The sequence below is a fragment of the Hoplias malabaricus genome, chromosome 2 (assembly GCF_029633855.1).
Source record: "Hoplias malabaricus isolate fHopMal1 chromosome 2, fHopMal1.hap1, whole genome shotgun sequence".
Classification (NCBI taxonomy): domain Eukaryota; kingdom Metazoa; phylum Chordata; class Actinopteri; order Characiformes; family Erythrinidae; genus Hoplias; species Hoplias malabaricus.
The window spans coordinates 23,444,885-23,463,265 of NC_089801.1; the positions used below are offsets into that span (position 1 = coordinate 23,444,885).

The 18,381-nt window shown below is 40.4% G+C and overlaps 1 protein-coding gene across 1 annotated transcript in view; it reads left to right on the forward strand.

Annotated features, from left to right (window-relative positions):
- Window positions 1–17,304, forward strand: part of LOC136675624 (peripheral-type benzodiazepine receptor-associated protein 1-like) — a 136,892-nt gene extending 119,588 nt beyond the window's left edge. The window contains exons 25-33 of the mRNA XM_066652275.1: window positions 1,753–1,858; window positions 5,946–6,085; window positions 6,240–6,408; window positions 8,324–8,392; window positions 9,671–9,724; window positions 10,315–10,421; window positions 10,575–10,646; window positions 10,799–10,915; window positions 13,464–17,304. Coding sequence (XP_066508372.1) covers window positions 1,753–1,858; window positions 5,946–6,085; window positions 6,240–6,408; window positions 8,324–8,392; window positions 9,671–9,724; window positions 10,315–10,421; window positions 10,575–10,646; window positions 10,799–10,915; window positions 13,464–13,739 — 1,110 coding nt within the window. The 3' untranslated portion in view covers window positions 13,740–17,304. The remainder of the gene's footprint in view (window positions 1–1,752; window positions 1,859–5,945; window positions 6,086–6,239; window positions 6,409–8,323; window positions 8,393–9,670; window positions 9,725–10,314; window positions 10,422–10,574; window positions 10,647–10,798; window positions 10,916–13,463) is intronic.
- Window positions 17,305–18,381: the final 1,077 nt, after the last annotated feature.

The window sequence follows — 18,381 nt, forward strand, 5'->3', positions numbered from 1 at the left end:
CCGTGTGTGCCTGTTCTGTCTTTGACTGTTACAGTAGAGCCATGCAGTGCTTGGCCCCTTGTATTTGACTCTGTACTTGTAGTGCACCCTTTTTTGTACCTTTTTCTCAGCAAGAACCTTCCTTTAATTCCTTTTAAACCTGGCCCCTTGGATGTCAGGAGCCTTTTGAGGTTGTCCTGTGAATGTCAAGACAAGCCAAATTTTGTGTGTGTGTGTTTATAACCCCAATGAATTCTCAAAATGTGCCTCTCCTCCAAACCCTTGTTAAAGTGTGTGTGGGGTTGCATGTGTATGTATTTGTATTGAACCAAACCTGCTTTTGTGGCTTTTAATGCAAACTTCTCAAGTAAACAAAGCTTGTATGTGTGGAGCTGGTCAGTACGCTTGGGAGAAATGGTGGGGTGGTGGGTATCGATATGGAATTTCTGGGCCAAAACTCTAAGCAACACTTTATTGTGATCTGAATATTAACTTGTCATTTTACTAAGTTATACAATTTAACCTTTTTCTTTGAGAACTTTCCCCTTTTAATTAAAACCAAATTGCCAACTACAAATATGCAAACTACCATATAAAAAATCATCACATTTGGGCAGGAAATGTATTGTGTATCACTAAAGGAGACATATTATACCTCTTTTTAATAAGAGAATAAAAGAATATGTCTATGGGCTATTCAATACATGTTCAAAACAAGTTTTTGCACTTTCACATGAAGAGATCTCACCAGCCCTATTCTTGCCAGTTTCAGTCCCTTTCAGAACGAGCCTTTTATGCCCATTTTATGCAAATAAGCTGTTGCTGACCACGCCCCACCCATCCCATGTTTACACAGGTAAGTGGGGTGCCAAGGTGGTTATAGGCAAATTTTCTTATTGTGACATCACAATAAGGGAGCCATCCGAACAGCTCGTAAAAGCATATGATTCCTGACACCAAAAACTTTCAACCGAATCACAGAAAACGGATGGATGTTTTGTTTGTTTTTTTTGCTCTTGGAGTGTTTATAGGAGCAGTAGAGAGTAGAGAAATACAAAATCAGGCAAAAAGTGGGTTTTGCATAATATGTCCCCTTTAACTGATTAACAAAATAAAATAAAATAACAGCATGTGATGATGAGAGCTTCTCCTCTATTCTCCACATATGAACAGCTCCTATTCTGGGGCATTTCTCTCCTCATCCATGTGTGTGTAAACAGGAAAATTATTCAATTATTCTACACTTCTCACATGACACTTGTTTTGAATATTTATTGCTGTAAGAATAAAATAAAACAATGTTATTACATTAGATTGTGAATAAAAAGTACATCTCAAAGTATGAACATAAAAAGTTTTACATTGTTTAAATATTCTTTGAAATATTTATTTTTTGCAGTTTCATGTCTATCCCCTGGCTACGTGTAGGGCACGCCACACAGTTTGAATCCTCTGCATATATGTAAAATGGAGTTAGTGCTAACTTTATCAGCACTAAATTTATCAGCACTAACATCAGTACAGATTTAACAGCAGCATTCTGAAAAACATATTTAAATTGACACATACATATGGATGGGAGGAAGTGCTGTTATCCACTACACTGTGCATCTTAATTAAGTAGAATTAAAGGGAATCTCTCACCACTACTGTTAGCACATGCAGGGTTAAATTGTAAATTTTGGCTGTAATTCCAGTATTCCACCAATTTTTATACTTTCATTTCCCAATTTACCCTTCTAGTATGCAGTAATAACTTGTGTCTTCTCCTAGGAGGCAGCAAGTCGAGAGATTCCCCTGGCAGATGCAGGAGCCGTCTGTTGTGGCCCCAGAGAGCCGTCCCCAAAAGCGAGCCGATCAGAGAACAGATTGCTCAGAGGTAGGACCCTGACAACTCCAACCTCCAACCTCCAATTCTCCTCTTATTACTAATGATGTGGTTTGGCTCGATTGGCCTTCAAGCATGATTGGTGCCTTTTTCCTCAAGGTGTATGCCTGTAGACTAATACACACAGCACCAGCAAAACATGGAAAACATGTATATATATTTTTTTAATGAGACCTTTTAGTCTTTAGTGGTTTTGCATAACCTTGTGGCCTTATGCCGAATTGTGTGAAAGGGACTTTTCTGAACCACACTACACTTTCAGAAATAAAGGTACCATCGCTGGGGTTTCACCATTAAAGATGTTTTTAGTGTTTTTGAACAGGGAAGGTTATAGCAGATTTTTCATCTTCGTCACTGGAACACAGCAACTTAAGCAATTTAAAGTAAACTTTAAGATACAATTGGACATTAAGACCATTGATGTAGCTTTAAAGGTACCGTTACACTATTGCTTTGGGTAACAAAGATGCACAGTTGAAATAGTCTTTAATAGTCTCTCACTTTTTAAAGTCTTACAGAATGGGTAAGAGTTGGAAGGAAGAGAAAGAGAGAGCGAGAGAGCACAGAGTGGGGGATGGGGTTGATAGAGCTTTGTAAGCCAAGCACAGGCTTAACCCAAAATGGCTTGTCATGAAACAGGAGGAAGTGACAGCAATGAAAATAGTAACCCAGATTAGCCTGCCATCGAACCAACCACGCCTGAGTAGCTCTCCCTGCCTGCGTCATCATCTATGTCTCTCTCTCTCTCTCTCTCTCTCTCCCTCTTTTTTCTCTAATCGGTCTCAGTGTATTGCACACTCGTTTTCTTGCACTTATCATCTCTGCTCTTGCTTAATCTTTGTTTACTTTTTTTGCTCTTTATCCTCTTTTCACCCACACATGCAGCACTATGTAGACATTCTAGGGAATTAATACAAATGTTTAAAACATTTTAAAGTAATTGTTTTAATTAATTAATTAATTTAGTGTTGAGAAAGACCTGTTCATTGGTGGTCCTGTAGGGGTCCTGACTGTTGAAGAAATAGGGGAAAAGCTAACAAAGTATGCAGAGCAACAGATGGACTCGTAAATGTGGAACTACAAAGGGCACCTATAGGGTCTGAGGAGCAGAGAAAATGAGTGTCGAAACAAGGAGGTGGCTTTAATGTTATAGATGCTTCAGCACTTTAAGCTTCTTTTCTAAAATGTTTATTCATACAAACACACACACACACACACACACACACACACATACACACACACATGTGGTGCCATACCCTAAAACATCTTCTGGAAATACCTTCTCTCTTCCTTCTCCTTTCCCACCCACAATTTATACTAAGTGAAAAAAACATGACACCCTTTAAGACCATCTATTTAAAGCACATCACAGAGAGAGAGATGTGAAAATGTCCTGTCAGCCTGCCCCTTGTTTGTTGCTACAAATGTTGTGATCCTCTGTAATGAGATGGAGTTTAAGTCAAACATGCGCCATTTCAGACACAGCAATGAACATTTCTGTGCCCGGTTCCTCTACTCCATCAGGCCGTGAGATCAGTAGAAACTAGTTGTCACAATGACCATCACCTTGCTGCACCTGCTGCCCTTCAGAGAACCTCTGTCCAGATTTTTAGGTCACAGAGTCTGAAATAGAAGCAAACACAAGTTGAGGAAGACGCACTGGACCGTGTGTGTGTGCGTGTGTGTGTGTGTCATGTTTAATTTGTCTCTTTTATACTCCTGTCATATGCTACCCCCAGCAAACCTTTGTTTAAAAGAGCAAATGTGTGTTGCCCTGTGAAGGACTGGCACCCCCTCCAGGGTGTGTTCGTGCCTTGCGGCCAGTGATTCCGGATAGCCCCCGGACCGGACCCACCGCGTTCTTAAAACTATACTTACACAACATTTAACACATCAGGCGGCACATCCTTTATCATTTCCTGTAGTTCTATGTAAGCTTAAAACACTAGGTAAGATTTGGAACTTTTTGCTTCTGGGATGTAATTAATTTTTCAGCACTGTACTGAAATCAAGTGGGACGGGTGTGAGATTCTACCATTTATCAAACTATACATAGTGCAGTTTCTGCAGTGTTGAGCCTGGAGTAGCAACAACAGAGGCTCTTTTCTCCCACTTACAGGTTGGTGGAGCATGCCAGTGATTTTGCTGTAATTTAAAGGTAAAAAATTGGACCTCGTTCCTTTAAGAGATTTACAGGGCTCCAGATCTGCACAGCTGTCTCAGCGTGTGTCTTATCATCTTATCATCAGAAGATCACTGGGTCTACCCCTGATAATGCCTCAGCCGTACGAGGCCAGGAGATCTAGAGAACACAGTTGTTTAGCGGAGAGTCAGTGCAGGGTGGATTTGGCAATGACTAATATTAGTTGGATTTAATTGTGAGTTCTTGTTGTTAATGGCAGTTCACAATAGATTGGCTGATTTGTGATATTGACACGCCTTGTGCCCAATGAATCCTGATAGGCTTTGGACACAGTTACAGAGAATGAATGAATGAATGAATGAATGAATATTGGCACGTGTGCTTCGCACTTTTCTGTAGTAACAGTTTCTCTTCTGAAAGGGCCTTACACTAGATGTTGGAACATTTCTGAGGGAATTGGATGCCATTAAACCAGTGCTGGGTAATAAATCGATCTTGATTTGTTTTGTGGTAATTTTTTACTCGATAACAATGATAAGCTTTGGGCAATAGATTTCCATAAACGTTTGGTTCTATTCCCCGTTAACATCGCCAGCGGAAGCAGCCTGACCATGCAGCACACTGTCAGGTGCAAATACGCGTCCTATTACTGTAATTGAACGTGTGAGGCCGAATGAACATGAGAATGTAAACAACACTGCAATATGTTAAATCCTAAAGTGCTTGTGAGTTGTAAGTAATCTCCTGTTCTGTGTTTGGGGGGTATTTTTTCTGCACACTCAATTACTGTAGGACAGTGATAATTTCCTCAAGTGAAGTGGGGTTTTTTATCGCACGCAATGTTTTTACACTTTCGCAAGAGCACTGTTCGTGCACAAGATGGGGTGTCATCGCTCCCCAACCCTCCCGCCCCTCACACTCCTCTCTACAAGCATTCTTGTTTCTCCACTGTTATAAACATAAATATATACATTTACAGACCAGAACTTTGTATGACTTCTTTTTTTCCTCCAAATCATCTTAATTTACCTAGTTACTTCTTACTTTTTCAAATATTTGAGCTGATGCCCTTGGACTGCCCAAGACACAGGACACTGATTACTTTTTAATGGTAAGACGTTTATTAGAAGTGAGGTTGTAGATGTATATTATGTTCAGATATTAATACTATTTAAATATTGTATAGTAAATGTTGCACATTGTAATCTGTCTGCATTTTTTAGAAGGCAGTCCTTTAAAAACTGCAACTATGTCACAAAATTTAATATCGTGATACATATCTGTATTGATGAGTTATAGAAAAATTCATTGTGATTACATTATTTTTGGCCGCATCGCCCAGCTCTATATTGAGCCTCTTAAACGTAAGTGGGATGAGGTCCTGATATTGGATGGTTATTTCTGGTTCACAAACACCATTCCAACACACAGACTACTTACTACCTCCTTACAGCATCACCCCCACTGCTCCTCATTGCAACAATTGGGGGTTTTACGCCCCTCTAGCCAATACTTGGCATCAGCAATGGTCACCTGTAGCTTATGTGGAGCTGCCTGGCAATACCTTTGGGGATATTACAAATTGAAGGCCTTTATCAGTTACAGTGGCTCCTTGAAGTAACTGGGTATCCCAATATTGGGCATATTGGACACATTTTCCTTTCCCTTGCCATCTTTCTGTGTGTGTGTGTGTGTGTGTGCGCGCGCGCTAAGAGCTTGCACGTTTCTCAAGCGGCTCATACAGGCTTAGGCTCAGTGGATTTTGCTGTGATTACCTCACTTAAGGACACTCCTGGACCGTGCCACTTTGTGCCAATGTGGGGGTGCAAGGCAAGGCACTGGAGACATTTCTGCAGCTTCAGCATGTGGACGTGGGGATACAAGCCCAGTGTCTAACCCTGTGTGTGTTTTTCTGTTTGTTGTTTGTGTGAACAGATGTTGCAGAGTCAAGGCCTGTTGGTGACAACGAAGTAAGGGTTTTTGTTGCCCTCTTCCCCTATGACCCTGCAACAATGTCGCCCAATCGTGATGCTGCAGAAGAGGAGCTTCCTTTTAGGGAAGGCCAGATCATTAAGGTATGGAAGGCGTTAGCCAAAGTGAACGTCTGTTAGCTGATGTAACAGAGTTGGGAGGTAGGACTGACGTTGCATTAGCAGCACGGAAATAAATTTCACACAGCCCTGTCCCAAGTCCTGTTTAAACTTTGTACTTTTACGGTCCTACCTGCAGGTTTATGGTGATAAAGACGCAGATGGGTTTTACCGGGGCGAGTCGAGCGGTCGTAATGGTTACGTGCCCTGTAACATGGTGTCTGAGATCCAGGTGGATGATGAGGAAACCAAGAACCAGCTGCTGCTGCAGGGCTTCTTGACCACTGATGCCTCCATGGAAAAGATAGGTATGTTTAGGTATAGGAATGTCAGTCATTCCCCAGGACCTGCCCCCACTAGTACTGCAACAGCCAATCAGACCCAGCTCTCTTGATTTGCATTATGCTTTAAAGCTGGAAACGTGAATAGATGATCGTTGCGTGGCACTCCCTCAGTGAACTGCAACTCAGCAGATTTGGAGCTTCATTTTGCCTCGAAACTAGATCTGTGCTGAATCGGCAGCTGTTGTGCATTATGTAACTCTCAGCAGCAGTTTTTTTTTTCTCCCCAGTCCCATGCTCTCTGCTCCTAAAAATGACCAAGGGAGGATTATCAACTTCATAAAGCAAAACATGTTTCTAAAATTAGAGCCAATCTTCTTAGCGCACATTGCCCCTCGTCCACTATGGAGTCAGTACAGCCGCAGATTTTCAGTTACCACGACTAAAAGCACTAATGTGATCCCTAAGGCCAATCCTTAGATTATGATTTAGACTATTGCTTTACATTTCGTAAATAACGTTTTTTAAGCTTTTTTCAATCATTTTAAACACAGGTTGCATGCTGTGGTTTATTGAACACATAAATTAACTCTTATTTAAAGGGACACTCCAGAGAAAGTAAAAAATAAATTTACCCGTCGTTATATTTACTGTTGTCCTAGAGTCACACAGCAATGTCTGGTGTAAAGACTAGGAAAACCTCCTTCTGATGATGTATCTTGAAGGTGCAGGAAACTTTTGTAAAACATCTGCTTTGAGTTAAATTCTTGAGAGCTTCAGGGCTTTTTTTCCTTTTGTTTTTATTAGTGTCTACAACAGTGACTACACAAGACGGCAGGGATTCTTTACTGCTGTCAAAAGGACACATTCGTATAATATGTGCTGGACATTGTAGTGAGAACATAGTGATGAATAAATGCACAGAAACATGAAGCATTAAGCGTAAAGCTGTACTACAGAATATTGCATAAGTCAAACAACCACTTTTCTACAATTACAGTGCACAGTGTAGCCCATCTGTTGCTCTGTATACTTTGTTCTTCAATGGTCAGGACCCCCACAGAGGAGGTATGATTTGGGTGGTGGATCTTCCTCAGTGCTGCATTGACACTGACGTTGTGGTGGTGGGGTTGTTAGTGTGTGTCGTGCTGGTCAGAGTGGATCAGACACAGCAGTGCTGCTCGAGTTTTTAAACCCTTCAGTGTCAGTGCTGGACTGAGAATAGTCCACCAACCAAAAACTTCTGGCCGACAGCATCCTGTGTCCACGGCCTATGCTGAAAAACATATGAACTACAGTCTGAAAGTGTAGAATTAGTCTAGGTCTTCTACAGTGGGGAGAAAAAATGAGTGTTAAGGGATTGAGTCTATCTATCATCTACAGGACAGGGTTTTTGACTCAAGGCCTCCATATGTGCTCTATCTACCTTTGTTTATTGCTGTTAGTTTTCAGACATTCATGATCCCATTTGTGCTTTGGCCAAGCTTTTTCATTCACAAAGGCCCAGTGTTACACAACGGTTTTTAAAGGAGTTCCAAAAATTGCTTCAGTGTTTTATTTTATTATTGATGTTGTCTTTGATATTGCTCTGTTTTCTCATCACGCTAGCATTTCAGCTGTGACATGGAAAGAGTGCCTCGCTAAAAGCCACAGCGCTGATCTCAGAGTTTCCCAGAATGCTCTCTGACAGCGATGGTTTAACCCTTTCCTGCTCACTGTAGCCCACCTGCTTACATTGTTCTTGAAGGAGTTTCTGTTTGCAGGGTTTATTTTTGTCTTTTGTTTTTTAGTTAAAATCATCAATCTGTTTTTGTTGTTGTTTGTTGTTGTTGTTGTTGTTGTTGTTTTCTGGCTTTTCTTTGGGCGCCTCATTCATTTTGCTGCCCGCTTGTTGTCTGGTTTGGCTTTCAATCCGCGTTCTCCTGTGTTGACTTCCATCAAGGCACACGCTCACTTGCTCAGCTTCCGCACCGCCCGGCCCCGCCGCCCAAACCTAGACGGTCCAAGAAAGGTGTGTCTCCACGTCTCCTCACGGTCTTCTCTACCATCTGCACCCTCCCCACATCATCTCACCTGCTTTAGTTCTCCTCGTGCTCAAGTCTGCTTGAATTGAACGTTTGACCAAAGGGGTTTCCTGTGGTAGAATCCACTTATCGTACACTGTTGGACGATCCAGGGTAGTCTGTGGAAGTATTGTTTTAATAGTTGTATTTGTATGAGAGGTAGGGGCAGGCGATATGGCCCTAAACTAATATCACAATATTTCAGGGTATTTTGATATTCTTGGTGATAAGAAAAAAAACACTGAAAATACTTTTATTAATTTCAAGAACACACTGTTGCAACAAAATAAATGCTATATTAATATTAATTATATTAACTTAATAATATGTTTAATCATTTATTGAAATTATATTTAATTACATTTTATTTTAGTACAAATCTAATAATTTCAAAAATTCAGAGGAAACAACAAATAAATGTGGAAACATTTGCTTATTTTTTAAACCATAACTTACCAAGATTCTGACATAGTATAAAAAATATTTTGAATATTGATATTTTATTTCCAAACCACCCACACGACTGAAGTCACTAAAATTTTGGAGCAAATTTTTGAACGCAGAGCAAATTTCCACCGTACCTCTCTCTGTGCATAAATGATATCATTACGTGAACAAGTCAGAATCTCACGATATTGATTTTTTTTATTGTTTAAAAAAAATGTGCGATATTATTGCACATGATATGATATGGCACAGCCCTAATGAGAGGGCTGCAATTGTAGACAATTGAGATAGCAGCTTACCACATGAGAAACGAGGCTTTAGTCTGTGAGCTATGGATCATTTAAAGGGTCCGTGTAATATTTATCAGTTCAGTTAAATTGGAAATTAAGAATAAAACACTGGTCAGTAGACTAATTTTCTAACAGAAACATAGTTAACGATGCTTTACCAGCAATTGGCAAAATGCTTTTTTAAACATCTGTAATCAGTTGTTTTTTTTTTTCTAGTTTTGATCAGACATTTCATGGCAGTAGTGTGACCTATCCCAGAATCCCCTCTGGTCTAATCATGTGGCTGTTCTGATGCTGTGTATACGTATGATTGCTTTGTGTGTGACTGTGAGACCCCTAAATGCATTAATGCCCATTTTAGACATGTTTGTTTGCAATAATTTGTCTTTTTTTACCCTTTGAGTCCTAACCCACTCTTCCTTTGAGTCAACACTATGGAGGCACCAGAGACTCTCCCTCACCCTAAATATCTCCCATTTTTTCCTACAGTGGAGACAGCAGGAGTGTTTGAGGATCCTCCCATTATTGATTCCTCCAGCCAAGGTTTGCACCCCCTCCTTCTAACAGTGCATCGGTTTGGCTCCATCTTCGGTCTAGAGTTATCTTTCCTCACAGCATGCACGACCCCCATGGAGCTTCACCTACATGTGCATGTGGAACAAACTGACTGCATGACTCCTAAAACTTCCAGAGTCAGTGTGGGCTTTTGTGCCTTTTCACTGCTATTGTAAGATGTCCATGATGTTCAGACGAGTTTCAGGAGCTTCTACAATAACCTTCCTCACCGCTCACTCATTCTAACTGAGTATGACAAATAGCAGTGTATTTATGTGGTGGATTATTCCCTCATTAACTCATTCCTTTGCAGTGGAACTGTGTTCATCAAGTACATGTCTGTTATTGTCTACATTATTGACTGATTGATTGGTTGCATGTTTTTTGTTCCCATGTTACGGCGTCTGTACTGTAACTGCAATAATTCTGTGCTGCATGTGGTTTTCTGTCCTGTAGGTTTACTGCATGCTTAGAGATGTTTATAATGCTGCTTTACTAATACTACTCCTGTCAAAAGACAACCTCATATCCACTGTTTCCATGCCAACCTAATTATGTTGCTTTTGTTTTATTGACAGATAAAGCTAGACCCTCTGCCATGGCCATGGGAAACCCTGGACCTCGCAGGATGGTGGCCATTTTTGATTATGACCCAAGAGAAAGCTCCCCTAACGCTGACATTGAGGTGACCTCACAGCACAGTAAAACACATGCATATATACAGACGTGACATGAGCAGAACATAAAAGGGAATATTGAAACAAACATCCGACAGCAATGATAAAATGATACCTAAGCTATGTACGGATTCTGATGTTCTTTGGGTCACCCCCTACAGGCTGAGCTGACCTTCAGTGCCGGGGATGTTATCTATGTGTTTGGAGATATGGATGATGATGGCTTCTTTTACGTGAGTGTTGATATGCAGACTGGTTTAAGCCTGGATCTTTCCTTCCTGCACTCTTAAAACTAGCAGCTGTCAGTCTCATGGACGTGGTTTTAGCAACTGTATGACTGTCTAAATGCATGATAGGATTTGTTGTTTTTATTTTACTGTCTCAGGGAGATTTAAATGGACAGAAAGGCCTGGTCCCCTCCAACTTCCTCCAGGCTTTTCCAGAGACAGCAGAGGAGAAGGCAGTGGAGCACACTGTCCCAGAGAGCCGGAGAGACTCACAGGTGTGTGTGTGTGTGTATTTGTGTAGAATCTGTAATAAAAAAAAAACAAACAAACAAAGGAGACGTTAATTATGCCACCTTCTAACATATCTTAATGAGATGTCATTTTAAGGCCGCATCAGATTCTTCCTCAGCTGCAGGAGCAATGCAGCTTATACACTGTAAACAGCAGAAAGCATTTACTGTGTTTTCTCTGGATTCTTAGAGGAATGCTTCCTTGAGAGATGCTCTGCTTAAGGGTGAAAAGTGATGCATTTTTTACCTTTTCTGACCACACTTCTCTCCATTTCTCTGTTTTTATATGTGGACACAGTAGCGGAGGGGAGGGGAGGGGAGTAAATGCCGTTTGCGTGCAGTGAGGGAATGGGCTGTGACGTAACTGCTGTCTAACTAGAGCGTCTCAGTAATCTCTGGGTGTCCGTTGGAAAGCTGAATGCTTAGACAGCTGCCTGTGTATGTAGTGGGAAGTGAGACAGCTCGGTAGAAATTGAGACACACTCATTATATGTAAACATGTGTGAGTGGTATGGAACTCCATCTCTCTCATAACTCTGCATGGTTCTAGCCAGTGCAGGCGTTTGCTAGTTAACATAGCAGACCTAGGCAGTTAGCAATCTCCTCCAAAAGTGTTGAGCTTCCTAGTGGCAATGTGTTACCAAATATGGTTGATTTTAGAGAACACATGTATTAGTCTTCACTGGTTGGTGCCCTTTTGTGTGGTGGGAGGTCTAGCCAACAGATAGAATTGGTGACAAATCATATGGGGAGAAAAATTAAAAAACAAAAATAGAACGATGTCACTTTCTCCTGTAAAGCTGCCATTTTGTCGATTATGTATAAATGAGTTAAAACTGTGTCTTTCTACACACTTCTCTTCAGTTCTCTTTGTTCTGCATGTCCCTGTTGATATTGCATGGCTTATTTCTTTCCATCTGTGTGTATTTGTTCCTGCATGGTGGGGTGCAGAGGCACAGGAGAGGGGTGCACTTTAAACAGTAAGAGTAAGTGTCCTAATGTTGATTTCCCTATTTAGTGCTTTGTGTCCAACACTCAAACCTCTTGACCTTGTCCTGGAACCCTTCCGTCCCTAAGAGAAGACCCTAGGGCATTCTTTCACCTGATCCCTTTCTCCTCCACCTTAAGACTTTAGAAATAATCAATAGATCCACTTCCTCTGTTATGTGAATGTTCCTTTATGAGACTCCCCGTCAGTATACACTCTTTACTTTTTAAAGCAAAAGTGTGGCGAAATATCAAGCATAGTCACTTTCCCCTTCTTAAATGTAGTTAATCAGCCATGTCCTGTTAGGTGTCTGAGGTTGCGCTTTTTTTTTAGCTTCGTAGTAAATCTTCAAATAACAAATAATAATAAATAATAATAATATATATATATATTTTTAATTAGTAATAATATTACTACTGAATCGTCACACACTCGCCCTCTATTGTGTCAAGTCTTTAAATAAGAAAGCTTCTATTGATACAGCCATTGAGATGTAAAGAGCATCATTGAGATTGCCCTGATTTAAAACAGTTTACAGGAGTGGTGATGGGAACCAGGGGTCAAAAATGTAGCCATTTTATTTACTATCCAAAACACTTACATGTCATATTGCCGGACGGCCTAGGGTTTTATTATTTTATTTATTATTATTATTTTTTGTACTAGTGGAATGAACCTGTTTCACCTTAAACGGCCAAAACAGAGCTAAAGTTCAGCTCTGCCCAAGTCTTGTCAGCTATTTGTTGCTTGAAATATTATTGAAAAGGGAAGAAGTGTGAAGATGAGAGTGCCTTCCCAGTTTTACAGTTGTAACACTAAAATATTCACACAAAAATGTTATAACTGTAACTTTGTGATACTTTTTTTTAAGTTATTTCTACATACATTGGCTCCACCCTACATTTCCCTGTACTAAAATATCACATAAAATTATCACCAGATGTAAACAAAACACTGACAGGAAGCTTCTCAGAGCTTCTTAATGACACTAATAATAATTTGGACAATTCTTTCCCACTGTTGAAATACCAGGAAACCAGTCCGGCAATACTAGGCTTCCCTGGTCACGCTTTTACGTCGTATTAGATAATGGCGAAATAGTGATTCTGTGAGTTTTAATAGTTTCTGTGTACTTTGAGCAACATATTTCCTCCATGTACTGTCATAATCCCTTTTGACATTTTCTAACCTTTCTCTCAAAACTGTGTCTGAACGACATCTCAGGCATCAGGCAGTTTTTCTCATGACGGTTTCACACGGAGCCACACTTTTAACAAACTGCATAGATTTCCAAATATTGGTGGAATTCCCCCTTTATAAAATCTTGAATTAACTCACTGAACGATACTGTGTTATCTCTAAAAAGTTTCACCATAGCTTTTACTACTTTATAGCAGTGTAAAATAATAAAAAAATCCTGGCTGATTGACTATGTTTATAGTAAGGGTTAAATTGTGTGAATTGTGTTATTTGCCACACTACTACAATTGGTGAGGTCTTTACCGTGGTGACCTTAATAACCGTGTTGTCCTTCATCTTTAACAGGTGAGCCACACTGCGGGGTTAGAGCAGACGGATGCTGTGACCTCCACTCCTCCAGAGGAAAGTCCAGCGGCTGAACATAACCAGCGCACCGACCAGTACCAGCACCCAAACCCAGAGCCCTGTCCAAGCTTAGGACCCCCTGCCCCGGGCCCCGTCCTTCAGCCCCTGGAACACTCATCTCTCACCGACACCTCCCCACCAGGAAAGAAGAAGAAAGGCTTCTTCTCTAAAGGCAAGAAACTGTTCAAGAAGCTGGGCTCCAGTAAGAAGGACTAAACGGGACAGACTGTTATCTTGAATAATTTGCTAATTGCACTTTTTTCATGTCACTGCTGGTGTGTGTGAGTGTGTGTTGTATGTAACTGGATGTAGAGGCACATTGTCTTATTGTGCATGGAGAAAACAGCTGTTATGAGAATCTGAACAAGAGTCAAGCACAATAATAAGACTCCTGTTCTTAGTGGTATTGAGTTTTTGAGTGGAATCAGTGTTGATTCTCCTCAGATGGAGGTCGTGTGGTGGAGCTGTCGGCTCACTGCTGTGTTACTGTAAAATTAAAGGGATATTCCAGTGTTTTTAACATTTTCTCAATTGGCTGCATTTTTAGCATGTAGCTACTTAGCATGTAGCTGAGCTAAACCTCATAGCTCCAAAAAAGAAACATAAATAGGACAAACATACTTAATTTTCAGTATAAATGAAAAATCATGATGATATTTTGACATTGGGAAGTTGGCAAATTAAAAATGTGGGAAAAAAATGAAGATACCAGATACCATTTGATTTATTTATATAATTAATAACCAGTGGGTTTTGTTCTCTAAGTATTGAGACACATATCTGAACAGATTTCTATAAGAATCAGTAAAATACAGAGGCTGTAGATAGAGATTAGACCGATAAAAACACCCTGGTGTATTCCTTTCAGTCCTGCTGTTCGTAATGAGTTACTGGATTAAGGCATATTTAACTTTTTCCTGGCTTTCAGAAGTATTTCAGCACATTAGACATCATCCGTAGGTCGGTCAGTTGTTTGTGTGTAGGTGCTGTAGCGTGTGTATTACCGAGGAGCGGTTCAGAAGTTTGCTCTGTGTTGTGCAGCACTGTGCAAAGGCCATTTTTTCATTTAGTTTCCAGTCAAAATGATCATCAAGCACAAGGTATTCATTTTTTCCAGGAGACCTTTCTCAAGATATTAGATCTAAGATTATCACTTACACGAAGAAGGGCAAAGGCAAGGAAAGTTTGACTTGGGCATCTTAACAACCACGAAAGACCTGGACCCTCCCACAACTAAACAACACCCTAGAAGCTTTCATCTGTGAGAGACGAGTAAATCAAGCTTCACTTTGGTTTCTCTGGTTTTTAATGTGTATTATCAGTTCAGAAAGGATGGCCTCTGACTTTTGCACAGTGCTGTGTGAGGCTGTGCTTTGTGACTGTGAGAGAAGTCTGTCCAGTGCCTTTCTCAACCACAGTCACAGAACCCCAATAACACGAATGTAGATGAACTGAAACAAGGATGTTAGTCTGAGCTCTGTCTGTCTCTCTCTCTCTCTCTCTCTCTCTCTCTCTCTCTCTCTGTGTGTGTGTGTGTTTTCCAGATTTGTTAATGGTTTTCCCTCCTTTCTGGAATGTTGCATCTGTACCACAAACGGGTAAAAAGAACATAACACTCTTTCACACTCATCTTTTTACAGTGAGATATGCAGTACATTTTGTTTGTTTTTCCATTCTACTGTGGGGACTGTCCATTGGATGAATAGGGTGTTTGTTTGTTTGTTTGTTTGTTTGTTTGTTTCTGTGTATGTCTGGTCTCTCAGTGTCCTTACAGGGATCATGTGAAGTCATTTCTCAGGTTTAACTACTACACAGTAAAACAACTCATTATTCAGAACGTCTGCAGAATTTAACAGCTTCAGACGTCGTCCAGAGCTGAGTTTAATGTGAAAGTCAGAACTGTCCACTGATGGTGAATGGAACCAGATTTCAGAAGCATTGCAGAAAATGATCCTAAAATCTACTTTTCCCTGAAAATGATTGTTACATGAAACAGTTACGAATAAGTTTATCTCACTACCGTGAGTATTATCAATACAAAATAATATGATGTACGTTCATTGTGGACATCATCAGTGTAAAGACGTAGGTTTCTCTGCATTTCTCATTTGAGCTCAGTCTGAATGACAACTGTCTCAGCCTCTGAATTATGCAGAATTCTTGAAATTTGGTGGAATTCCCCTTTAAGCCAAAGTTAACCTGGCTGCTTTAACATTTAGATTTAATGGACTTTCAAACAGCGAGTTGAGAGAGTGTAGCAAAGCAGTTACTATTCTTTTAAACTACTGTTAAAGTTGAATGAACTGTGATGTTAAGGCGGTCGGCTCAGTGACTTTGGGTTGGTCTGAGTCAGGGATTAAGACTAGTCCTGGACCACACAGCATTTTCATTTGTGAATATTTCCACTGAATGGAAGGATATAGTCCAGGACTAGGCTTAACCCCTCTCTGGGAAACCACACCTTTAAGTGAAGCGTAATCCTCACTGTCAGGACAAACCGTTGTTATCTCTGTTTATGTCATTTTTACTGTTTTTCATTGCTTGACTTTATGATTAATGATGACCAGCAGCTCGTTACAATGTGTAACAACTTCACGATGAATGGACCAGTAGATCTGGTCTAAACGGACTCTGATAAAACTCTAATTGCACCAACTTTGATCCATGTTTATGAAGATTAGTTTCACTCTGCACCAGTGGAGTGGATCAGCTTCACACCGTTAAAGACTCTCTCAGATGATTTAGGATCATACTCTTGCCAAACCCTTAGGTGCTCTGCTTGTTACTATGACGACACGGAGACCAATAATAAATGACCACCAGCTTGGTCTTTGGGGGCTGAGTCAAGGTCTAAACACTTGGGTTTCCTTTGGACAAAAACTTGACTGTGTGAAACGTTACCTTTTAATGACACCAGCCTTGATGAGTCTTAACAGTAGGCACTGCATTGTACAGTCAACCTCTCTCTCTCGGTTTCTCTCTCTCTCTCTCTCTCTCTCTGTAGCCTGTATGTAACACGCTCTGAATATTTTTGACGCTATTGACACAGCGCTCCCCAAGCTGCACTATCTATATAATCCAAAAGCCTGCTGTTAACCCTGCTGCTGAAAACTTTAGGTAGGGCAGAGGCCTCGTCACTGTGCTGTCCACTAGCTTCTGAAACTGAGGACTCATGCTGATAGGAGTAGGTTTGGCCACAGTAACAAATTAGCCTTACAAGACCTTGTCTAGTCTTACTGCAATGTTTACTTCAGCTGTACTTCTGACTGCATGCATGATGGTGTTACACCTGTACTCGGCCTTATTTATGACTCTATTTATGTATTTATAGTACCTTGCTTTACTTTTTGTTTTACAATGTATTTATAGTTTCTCTTTGTGTTTTGTTTTGTTTTTGCTGATTGGTCAGCTCTGAAGTTGAACCTTGATGTGTGTATAATGTACAGTGCGGGGCTTGGTGATTTGGACGTCTGGTATTTTCATACAGCGAAAGAAAATACTCTTATTCTTTTGTTGAGCATCCTGTGGAGAAGCGAAATGGGTTTTTTTTTTTGCGTTTTTGTAAATTTGGGTTTTTTTGTAACCACTTTTTTGAAAATGCATCTGTAAATACGGTCTTTTTTTGTTAAGGTTTTTCAAACCAATTTCATTTCCTTTTTTTGTTGTTTTGCATGTTTGCGCTTTTTGATCGATGACTAGTAATGTCACTATTGCTAATTAAGGGGCCAGCGTCGTTTACTATGGACCTTTTTACAGAAATAAAATATATTTTCACATAAAATCTGACCATTTCTGTGTGAATGTGGATTTTAGGGTTGTTTACTCAAATCCCTTTTATTGGAAACAAAAATGTACAAGTGGAAGAGACGTGACACAAGCAATATTTTTAATTGAATTTTTATTTATGAAAATGGAAAAAAACAAGAACAACAGTGTATACAGTGCCATTAACGATACAGGTGCAAGCAGTGTACCGAGTCCCTTGGCTTTGTTCCGTGTGCAGACAGCTCATGTGAGTTCACATTGACACAGTGAGTTGTGCACAGTCTTATGAAACAAAGCCAGTTCCTCTTTTGTCTCTTTCCCCATCTCCTTCATGTCGGCTGGGTTTCTTGATTTCAGAGTGAGTTCCCAGTAGCCAACAGTACACTCATCCATAAAGTAGGAAACACTACACTGTGGCGAGGGGTTTAGTAGTGCTTTCTACTTTATGGATGACTGCACTGTACTTCCCATCGTGCTGTCTCCAAGTCCTGAATTCGCCGGAGTAGAGTCACACCTGTAGAGTTGGTGGTTAAGAGCCCCCTCCCCCACACAAACACACACACAGACAAACTAACACAACGCTTTTCCGGCCCATTTCTGCAAACTTTACAGCTGCCCATGTCAACCACACCCAAACGCTTCACAGTGCCTCACAACTGTTACATTTACAGCTTTAACTGCCTGAAAACTTCACACAAAAATATCAGAGGTTTGACCCAACCCTGGGTGGGGGGGGGTTCTCTATTTCAGCTGTTAGAAGTTTGCATTTTAGAGGTTTTCTTACTACTGGCAAAACAAGATCTGACCCAAAACACTCACAAAATTCCCTTTGTTTTCAAAAGACAGTACAAGTGAATTCAATAAAATTTCATAGAACAGAAACACTACAACACACTGTTTTAGTTCTTCTTCAGATACATTAAAGCTAATCAAACATAGTGGTCTTCAAACTGATCCTCACAGACAACCAGATGATCCATGGTTTTGTTCCATATCACTGTTGACGTTAAGGATCAATTTAAAGAAAAAAAAAATAATTACACCATCTGGTGGTCCCTGAAACCCACTTTGTGAAGTGATACTTTAGTAGAAG